The sequence below is a fragment of the Amaranthus tricolor genome, chromosome 6 (assembly GCF_026212465.1).
Source record: "Amaranthus tricolor cultivar Red isolate AtriRed21 chromosome 6, ASM2621246v1, whole genome shotgun sequence".
Taxonomy (NCBI): Eukaryota; Viridiplantae; Streptophyta; class Magnoliopsida; order Caryophyllales; family Amaranthaceae; genus Amaranthus; species Amaranthus tricolor.
This window is the reverse complement of record NC_080052.1, coordinates 15,961,105-15,971,749: the sequence shown is the minus strand read 5'-3', so window position 1 is coordinate 15,971,749 and position 10,645 is coordinate 15,961,105. Positions and strand designations below refer to the sequence as shown.

The 10,645-nt window shown below is 32.3% G+C and overlaps 2 protein-coding genes across 2 annotated transcripts; both read right to left on the bottom strand.

Moving 5' to 3' along the window:
- Positions 1 to 1,687: 1,687 nt before the first annotated feature.
- On the bottom strand, positions 1,688 to 6,293 carry LOC130815590 (uncharacterized mitochondrial protein AtMg00810-like). Its single transcript, XM_057682079.1, has 3 exons — positions 6,216 to 6,293; positions 5,217 to 5,225; positions 1,688 to 2,587 (listed from the first exon to the last, which is right to left on the bottom strand). The coding sequence occupies exons 1-3, from the start codon at positions 6,291 to 6,293 to the stop codon at positions 1,688 to 1,690; spliced, it is 987 nt and encodes a 328-aa protein (XP_057538062.1).
- A 3,455-nt stretch (positions 6,294 to 9,748) lies between these two features.
- On the bottom strand, positions 9,749 to 10,153 carry LOC130815589 (uncharacterized). Its single transcript, XM_057682078.1, has 2 exons — positions 9,934 to 10,153; positions 9,749 to 9,882 (listed from the first exon to the last, which is right to left on the bottom strand). The coding sequence occupies exons 1-2, from the start codon at positions 10,151 to 10,153 to the stop codon at positions 9,749 to 9,751; spliced, it is 354 nt and encodes a 117-aa protein (XP_057538061.1).
- Between the last annotated feature and the right edge of the window lie 492 nt (positions 10,154 to 10,645).

Below are 10,645 nucleotides of genomic sequence, written 5' to 3'. Positions count from 1 at the left end.
CAAAGAAATTATTGGTGATTATTGGTCATAATTGGTGATTATCATTGGATTATTACAATGTACATTAATCATTGTTTATTACATTGTACATTAATCATTGGATTATTCATTAATATTAAACGAAAAAAAATAATAATATGCTATATGCTGTTTTAGGAGGCCCGCAGCATATAGTCTTGGACTATATGCTGCGATTTTTGTAGGCTCACAGCATATAGGCTTTTTTTGTGAGGCCATCTGCTGCTATCACTAATGCTTGGGGCCTAAACTGCAACATATTATGGCAAAAAAACCGCAACAAATGGGCATTTTTCCGCTAGTAAATTAAGAATTTAGTATAATCTACTGAATCTATAGGAAATTTTAGTCTAATTCCATCATTTATTCAACTCAATTGGTATACTAGTTTTTTCTACAATCCAAATTGCAACTTTAATAAATTTGGTTGCGTTGATTAAGAGCAAGACTAAATTGGATCTTGAGTGACATCATGCAAAATTTTTAGTGAAATGTTCTCTTAAATTTAAATATTAGCTATATTTTAGATTTATGGGTTACATCGATTACAAGTTAGGCTAAATTGCATTTCAAATATAGGTTATTTTATAAGGAGTTGTTCTTCATACATTGACTAAGTTTAGAATATTTGGGTGTACAAAGGAATTAATTACGTTACATAGTTGAGCTAGTTTAGAGATAGTATTTGGAACAATTCTTCTTTGGTGACAAAGTAAATAAAGTGTGATATAGTTAATATTGGCTAGGTTGGAGATGAAGCTTCACTAACCATTGATGATATATAATTACTTAATGGTTTGAATTATAATTTATTAAGTATCTCTTAGTTATGTAACAAAGGTAATGAAGCTACTTTTAATAAAAGTGATTGATACTTAAAGAACTTAAAATTCGGTAATACTATTGTTTAGGTTCTTAGACAGAACAATGTTTATTCTTTATATACTAACCAAGTGCAAACCACAAGTCTTAAGTGTCTGAGGGTAAATAACACCAGTTATGGCTCATGAGGCTTGACCACGTGAACTTCTATACTTCAAAGAAGCTATCCTCAAAGGGATTAGTTCATAAACTGCCTAGTATTAATATCCGACAAGACAAGTTCTATAAAGCATAGTGCTCACTGCAGCAAATTCAATCTTTAGTGGAATACATTTAGTGGCATTTGATCAAATTGCCACTAAATTAAAGTTTTAGTGGCATGTGTAGCGACATTTATTCAAAAGTAAAAAAAGAAATCAATAAATTCCACCTTTTAGAGAACTATGGCCTAAGAAAATCAAAAATATATTGTACCCTTATTTTTATATACCATATTTTCTAAAATACAAACAAAAAAAGATTTTTCAAAAATTAGATAAAAGAAAAAAAACGAATTTATGTTGCAAGAAAATCAAAAATATATTGTACCCTTATTTTTATATACCATATATTTCTAATGTAATATCCGAATTTCCTCCGTTTCCTTACAGATTTGGGTTGGAAATTTAGGGGTGTTAGAAAGAGTAGTGTGAATCCTCTACCATTCAATTTGTGCAAATCATGTATATACAATGCAAATTCCTAGAGTTACCTTAATTAGGTTACTAGAAACTAGGAAACAATATAAAAAGATAATATCAAATATTCCCAAAAAATATCTACCAAAAATATAACCTCAATACCCCCCTCAAGTTGGAGCACCCGGATCATAAGTGCCCAACTTGGACAAAATATGGTCAAACTGTAACTTCCCAAGAGCCTTCGTGAAAATGTCGGCCAATTGAGTAGTCGTAGGAACATATGAAGGAGAAATCAAGCCATCTATAATTGCATCGCGAACAAAGTGATAATCAACTTCAATATGTTTGGTCCTTTCATGAAAGACCGGATTTTTTGCGATGTGCAAAGCAGATTGACTATCACAAAATAACTTGATCGCCTTAGGATGATGTACACCTAAACTCAACAACAAACCTTTAAGCCATTTGAGCTCACAAGTAGCTGCATACATAGACCTGTACTCAACATCACAAGAGGACGTTGCCACAGTTGGTTGCTTTTTAGTTTTCCAAGAAATAGGCGAATGGCCTAAAAACACCAACCAACCTGTGACAGAGCGACGAGTTAGAGGAAATGCCGCCCAATCTGAATCACACCAACCTTCCAAGGTGAGATCACTAGTAGCACTCAACAAGATACCCTGACCCGGGGTACCTTTCAAATAACGAACAACACGAAGAGCTGCTTCCCAATGCTCAATACGCGGCTCTTGCATAAATTGAGACAAGATATGAACGCAGTATGTGAGATCCGGCCTAGTTACTCCTAGGTAAATCAAACGACCAACCAGCCGCTGATACGCTGTCGGATCCTCAAGAAGCGCACCTGTGGCACGACCGAGCTTGTGGTTTTGCTCCATGGGAAAACCACTCGGCTTTGCCCCTAACAAACCTGCCTCAGAAATAATATTCAACATATATTTTCGTTGACATAAAAATAAACCGGAAGCACTACGAGCAACTTCTATGCCCAAAAAATATTTCAAAGGACCTAGATCCTTCATCTTGAAACAATCACTGAGATAAGCCTTGAAACAATCATAAAAATAGTGTTACAGTAAGATTGCAAAAATGCACTGATAATGGTAAGGTTAACGTTGAAAAATTTGATACACGTAGTGATAAAGCAATATTTCTTCATTATTTTACGCAATTTTTTTATTTTTTCAAATCCAAAAACCTTTATGAGGCATTTCATGATCCTAACTAGATAGTTGCAATGCAAAGTAATTTGGAAGAATTTAAGCATAATCAAGTTTGGACACTAGTTTCCAGGCTAAAAAATCATTCCACCACTGGTAAAAAATTGGTATTTAGAAAAAAACTAAATGAATAAAGTAGAGTTGGAAAGAAAAAAATAGACTGGTAGCCCAAAAGTTATAACTGGGAGGAACGTATTGACTATGATGAGACTTATGCTCTAATAGTCCGCATAGAGGATATTTGCATTTTACTTGGGTTTAAATCTTTTATACATATTAAATTATATGAAATGTATGTTAGTTTTTTTAAAGGAAGTGTTTTATGTTAATGAAGTCCCGGGATTTGAAAATGAGGAACTTTTAGATCATATTTATAAACTTATCAATTTCGTTTTCATTGGGTTTTGAGATTCTTTTATGGGATATAAACTTGAAACAGCTGCTCTTGGACCATTAAACTAGGGCGGCCTAATTTGCGCGTTTATCAATTTTATATGTTTTTTCTCGTTTTTTCTATTTTTTGGGTATTTTTCCATTTTAATCTTAAAAATATTAATTTTGACCTTTTTAACTTAAAGTAAACTTTAAACAGATCAATCAACATAAAAAATTTCAAATTTGACCTATTTGTGATCAATTTTGACGTTAAACTGATCAATTTCTACCTAAATATGGTTCTGTTTCATAATTTGAGAACGAAGTTAATAAAATTGTATTATTTATCATTCTATGAATGAATTTTAAACAACAAGTGAATGATCAATAATACTACCAATAATAGTGTTAAAACATTGTACAATACAAGTATTTTTGCTTAATGCAATATGATGGTTCTAATAGAACATAAGGGTACTTGTACTCTTTAATTATCGATTAATAATAGTGATATTACTCTTTCCTCAACACGTTTATATATATTTGTAAATAGTTCAAATTGAATAGGTTAATCGTTAAATTACGACACATAAATTGACAATTGATGTTTTATGTTCTAACTCAATTTTGAACGTATAAGCTTCAATTATCGTTTTCAAAATAAGTATTTCAAAGTCTATAAAGATATTGTATAGGTTTTAGTTAAATTATGACATATAATTTGATAATGATGTTTTATAATCTAACATAATTTTGAACTTCTAATCTTCAATTATCATTTTAAAAATAAGTGTTCAAATTGTATAGATATATTGTATAGCATTTAGTTCAAATTTAATATGTTAATAGTTTTAACACCATTATTGATAGTTTTATCGACTATTCATTTGTTATTTGAAATTCATCCATAGAATGATAGAATAATACCATTTTATATAACTTCGTTCTAAAATTGTGAAACAAAACTATATTTAAGTAGAAATTGAACAGTTTAACGTCAAAATTGATCACTTATAGGTTCAAATTGAAATTTTTTACTTTAATTTATACGGTTAAGTATTACTTTACGTTGAAATTGATAACTTTAAGGTCAAAATTAATAAATACCTAGAAAATAGGAAAAACAAAGAAAAAATGTGATATTATTACACGCGCAAATGAGACCGATCCACTCTTAATCTCAATTTGAGACGAGCTCAGGCTAAATTTTGATGAACCTAAAAAAAAAGTACCTCATGAGACTGTCAATTTTGAAAAAAAAAAAAAAAGTACCTAATGAGACTGTCAATTTCAAAGCTCTTTATTAGTATCATTTCATTAAAAGAAACAGTAATTTATAATTTGTTGCATTATCCACCACAGTGGCAGAATATATTGCAGTAGGAGCTTATTCTGCTCAACTTTTATAGATAGCACAATAGTTGAGAGATCTAGGTTTGGTTTACTAGGAGATTCAATGAAATTATATAAGTGCTATCAAATCGCACAAATTATGCTCAAAACTGTAGAAACCAAACATAGTGGCATAAGACAACACCGGATAAGAGAACTTGCTTAGCTGGCTTTAGTTTGAGGGTGTTTGATAAATGACTGATAGTTGATTATAATGGCTGATTTAACTAGCTGATTTTATTAATTGGTTTGATCAACTGATTTTGAATCCGCTACTATAAGCAGCTTGTTTAAACACAGCTTATTCGTATCAATAAGTTGTTTCAACCAGCTAATTCACCGAACACTAACATTAGCGGGTTTGACCACCCAACCCTCTATTTATATCAAAATAAGCTAAAATTACTCAATAAGCCAATTTTTCAAACACCCCTTAATGTTTGATGATCTAATATGTGGGATGATATACTTTTGATATGTTTAACACATAAAGTTAGTATATGCCCAACTTACCTTAGTAGCTTAGTTATTAGAATTCCAATTCTGATTAACAATTTTACGATTTTACGATTTAAAAATGGGCGACCAATCCGGATCGTAGGTAGGATTTTAATTTGGTAGAATCGTGCGATCCTACTTAGGTCAAAAATTTAGGTGATTAGATTATAACACGATTCTACGATTTTACGATCCGATCCTACATCGATAGTTTCAATCGTAAAATATTTTCATATAATACAGATTTCAGTTACGTATAAATATATAATTAAAATAATTATATTAATACCTTTATAAAATTCAAGTTTTTCTTAATTTTCAGTTTAAAAATGATTATTAAAAGTATTTTTTATTCAAAACTTAATTGATGAAGTCAAATAAGTTTTTACTTACACCTTAAAACTTAAAAAGAGAACAAATGTAAATAATAATCAATAATTCAAAGCACATTAATACATATTTGTAGCATCACACGATTCTACGATTCAATTTTACTGATGTCGATCCTATCTCCATCAACTATCATAGGTAAAATTCCAATGCTAATAACCTTGCGAATATTAAATTAGTTTAACTAAAATTTTGTCTCATACTCATGATATTAGATAATACATCCTTTTTCATATTTCTTGACTTTTTTATAAAACAATTATGATATTTAGTTTTTGTCATCCGATTAAACATATTAATCTAATATTACATCATTGCCTCATGGTGGATGTCATATATTTCAGCATATGTATAAATAAACAATAAATAGGAGTACATGTAATATACATCCTAAATAACATATCCACTCCGTTTCTTTTTGTTTGTCCACTTTATTTTTTGTAAGCTTTTTGAAGGAAATTTTGAGTCTAAATATCTTTAAGTACGCATCATAAAAAATCATAAAAATTTATATTAAAAAACTTAACATTAAAACGAATCTAACAAGATCTCACATGAATATATTTTATCTTCATTATATATATATATATATACTTCAAAATTTCATAATTTTTATTTGAGAATATTTATATATAATTTTACATATCAAAAACTTAGTGTAAGCTGATAGATGTATTTAATGAATTATTATTACGAAAACAACATAAGATCCTTTCTGTATCGGTAGTTAAAGTTAAAAGTTAAAACATATGTGAATCTCATAATGATCAAGTAATTTTATTATTTAAATGTACATAACCTGTTTGAGATCAGGTTGATCCTTTAAAGTAATAACATTAGTATTTTCAAGAGAAATAGATTCAATTGATAGACCCATTTATATGGGTTATTAACTTCCGACCCTCATTCCACATAGGTTGTGAGAGGGAAAATTTTATAAGCTTAGAATGTGTGACGAAGGCTTTGTTACTTAACCAAATAATGAGAGGTTTAAAATAGAAGGTACTGGAGAGGTGATTATTGAAACACATAAAGGTGTCAAGAGAAGACTTAGTGATATAAGGTATGTACCAGTTTTGAGAGGAACCTTATTTCGTTAGATAGATTAGAGTCTAAAGGATGCCCTTTTAAGGCTAGTGGAGGGACCTCAAAAGTCATTGAGGGAGCTTGGTGCTCATGAAAGGAAAACGGAGTGAGAGCAATTTATATGAGTTACAAATTGATAGTGATTTCCTAGGCCACAAAAGTGATGATGGTGTTGTGTGTGAGTCAAAGAAGTTGACATTGAAGATAGTAAGAGTGTTGGACTTGCGGAGATTGTTAGTGCATGTGCCAAAGCTCTTAATAATGATGCTGAATTTGACCACATAATCGAACATGCTTTATCTTGTATGTTGGAGAAAGAAAATGGAGATGTGTTGAGTTATGGTGAATTAAGGTTTGGGTTGATACATGAGGTGATTGATGCAGAGCATATGGGACTTCACTAAGGGCTCCACAAAGTCAAGCAGACGATGACTCGTTTGAGCGTACGATAAGCCAGAAGGCCAACGAACACTTTTTCTTTTTCTTTTACATTAAGGGTGCAATAAAAGGACAGTTAAATTTTAATTAATTGCAACTTTATTGGTGAGTTAAATGTGTGACTAAATGGGCATTAATTTTAGGTTTATTGTTATGTTAATTATAGATGTTAATTATGCATTTAGAGGGCGCTTATTTGGATGGGGTGTAATTGTGTGTTAATGATGAGTTATGAAAGAGTTCTAGAATGTACTCCTTCTCTATAAAAGGATGCATCATTCATAGAATCAATCACCACACAACACATATACATATTGTAGAGAGGGCTATTTCAAGAGTGAGAGTTAGGGTGTTTACCAAAATAGTTTCTTACTTTTATTTTAGTATTTGTGATCTTAAAAAGTTGTTCTCAAGAGAATTTATATTTATATTGTTGAATCCAATTATAAATAGATTATTGTTGAGTGAGAGGTATCCAAGATACTTTATAAAATCATTGTGCCATTGTTTTCTTGTTTTTGCTTGCAATTCTCATCTTGTTTTTCATTGAGATAACCTCATAAAGCTTTCATTTTAGTTAACAATATACTCACCAAAAAGAATATCTAAATAACATTTTGTGAATACCAATCACTAAAAGAAACACACATTAGTCAGTATAAGGGATCTCAATATCATGGAAATTTGACAGTTTCTCGAAGGAGATTGTAGTTTGTAGTAGCCATTAATGTTGGTGTTTGTATTGATGGACACGATAATGATGGTGTTTTATGCTTTCGTTTATAAATAGTTAGGGATTTTGATGCTTTATAAAATGCTTTTTTCTTTTTTTATATGGCGAGATATTGAGTGCCTTAATTGACAACTATGTTGACAAACACAAATTCTTGTGATAGACTGTTTCTTTAAGAGACCATCTCTAATTGGATCGGTCTATCATATATTTTTTAAAATATTGTAAATGGGTATTAAAAATAATGTAAGTAGACATTAAAGATATGAGATATAAGCATTAAGGATAATATAAGTAGGCATTAAGAACGCGGTAAGTAGGTATTAATTTTTAATGTGCTAGGTCTAAAATACGTCCCTAAAAGAGACGGTCTCTCAAGAGTAGCTGTTGACGAAAGAAAAAGAAAGTACTCCCTCCAATCCAGCACTAACGTTTCTGTAACATCTCGGAATAACTCGGATCGTTTGAAAAGAGAAGACGACCTTTTTAAAGAAAGGTAAATGTAGTCCGAGTCAAACCAGGATATTAGAAGGCAGTTATAAAAACGGATTTTTGAAAACAAAGAAAGGTTGCGGATCAAGTTCTATTAGTGTTATTATAAACTACTAGATAAAAGAAATTCTTAGCAGCGGATAAGAACGTAAAATTAAATCTACTTATTACAACTTGAGAACGAAATCGCCTCATAAACCAAATATTCTTTAAAATTTATTAGAAGTTCTTATCAAGACTTCTGTATCCTAACGATTTATTTCTCCAAGGGACAATCCTCACTCCCCAGACCTGCATCTTAACTTACTGCTAGTCATTGCCCAGATAGGAAACAACATCATCGCAGGGTCGTTAAGACCAAAAGTACACGTCAGCAAAAACCTCTTTTATAACATTAACATTATAGCATAAAGCACAATGGCAACTTACCATACGTCGGCTACAGTTCAATATTTACTTTTTAATAAATTTCAAATGATTCATTGAGTCAGTCAGCCATACTGCTGTACTTTTCCTGGCCATACTGCCGGACCAAACCCCAAACTTCAAGAGTGAGACAATACATTAGGGGAAGCTAACCCCTAAGCAACTCTCTACCATAGACACTCGCCTTACTTCGGTGCCTATGGTTAAGTATGCATACCCCCGCGGTGGCTCATAATGCCCCCATATACCGCGAGTAATTCATTTCCACCAATTGACGTCATACTACGTCCACTTTTAAGGTTAGTGAGGTCATACTACCTCTGCTTATCAAAACAATGTATCAAAATTATTTATTCGGAAAGATAACATTATTCGTACTATATATCCATACTTTACTTTTGTATGCCATTATTATATGATACATCGAACTAAATGCGAACTTCGCTGCGTGTACATACCTTAAGCAAGATAACCAACTCTCAAGCGTCCTATTAAATTCCCGGTCACGAATCGACTTCAATTGTAAAGGAAAACACCAAATGATGAAGTGTAATGGAGTTAGGAATGTAGATTAGGAGGAATTTTGAAAGGATGTCAAAATGAAAATGATTAAGGAATTAAGAAGGGTTAATTATATGGGATTAATGCCTTGATCCTTCATTACCCTAAGGGAGTTACAAGCTCCACCAAGAGTCCCTCTTTTTTTTTTTTGAAAATAAAAGATGGGTTAAGGAAAAGTTTGGGCCCAAATAATTCTAATTGCCAAAAAGGATTGCAAATCTCATGACCAAGCCCAATAATAAATAAAATATATATATATAGAAATAATATTATTAGTGAATTATTAAATATATCGGGAAGAAAATATCTGGAAAATATCGGGGTGTTACAGACTACCCCCCTTAAAAAGGTTTTGACCCCAAATCCACACTTATCATAACACATAACCACAAAACAAGTAAAACAAAGTTAATCACTATACACACATACACAAAGCAACCCAAAACATGAATCGCGCGAAAATTCTATCGCCTTCCACCCCCCTTAACGAAGTCACGTCCCCGTAACTTACTAACTTGAGGGAAAAGGTGAGGATACTGCTCTCGCATGGAGTGTTCCGTCTCCCAGGTTGCCTCTTGTGAGCGTTGATTGGACCATTATACTTTAACCATGGTGATATCCTTCCGACGAGTAATACGGACCTTCTTATCCAATAACCGGACAAGCTGTTTTTCATAGGTTAGGTTCTCATCAAGTTCTAACGCCTCTAGATCTAATACATGAGAAAAGGCTGCGACGTAACGTTACAACTGAGAAATGTGAAAAACGTTGTGCACTTTACCCAGGGCATTAGGCAATGATAATCGATAGGCTAACTTTCTTACTTTCTCCACAATGTCATAAGGACCTAGGAAACGTGGGCTTAACTTTCCACGAGCACCAAAGCGAACTACTCCTTTCATTGGAGACACACAAAGTAGAACCTTGTCACCCACTTCAAGTTCATTAGGCCGACGTCGGAGATTAGCGTAAGATTTTTGTCTATCTTGGGCTGCTTTCATTTTCTCGCGAATTAACTTTACTTGTTCAGTCATTTGAACAAGCATATCAGGTCCTAAGGTGACAGATTCAGTAAAATCATCCCAGCATACAGGACTATGGCACTTACGACCATAAAGTGCTTCAAAAGGAGCCATTTGAATCGTAGCTTGGTAATTGTTATTATAAGAGAACTCTACCAGATCCAAATGTTCATCCCATGAACCTTGCCATTCCATGGCTATCGCTCTCAACATGTCCTCCAGTATTTGATTGACACGTTCCGTCTGACCATCAGTAAAATGTCGTCCCCCTTTCAGACTGGAACTTCTAGAGGTTGTAATAATCTGGCAGGTCTCTTATGCTCACTCTTGACCTTTTGACACGTTAAGCACTTAGCAACAAATTCTACAATATTCTTTTTCATACTCGACCACCAAAACATGCATTTTAAATCTTCATACATCTTGTCTCCACCAGGATGAGCTGAGTATCTAGAATTATGAGCTTCTTTC

What these genes read in the sequence shown, in the direction of transcription:
- LOC130815590 (XM_057682079.1), bottom strand. Translation starts at nt 6,293, where the DNA reads ATGGGTCTATCAATTGAATCTATTTCTCTTGAAAATACTAATGTTATT.
- LOC130815589 (XM_057682078.1), bottom strand. Translation starts at nt 10,153, where the DNA reads ATGAAAGCAGCCCAAGATAGACAAAAATCTTACGCTAATCTCCGACGT. An exon ending in ATCATTGCCTAATGCCCTGG is followed by an intron (nt 9,883 to 9,933) that starts GTAAAGTGCACA and finishes GTTACGTCGCAG; the next exon opens with CCTTTTCTCATGTATTAGAT.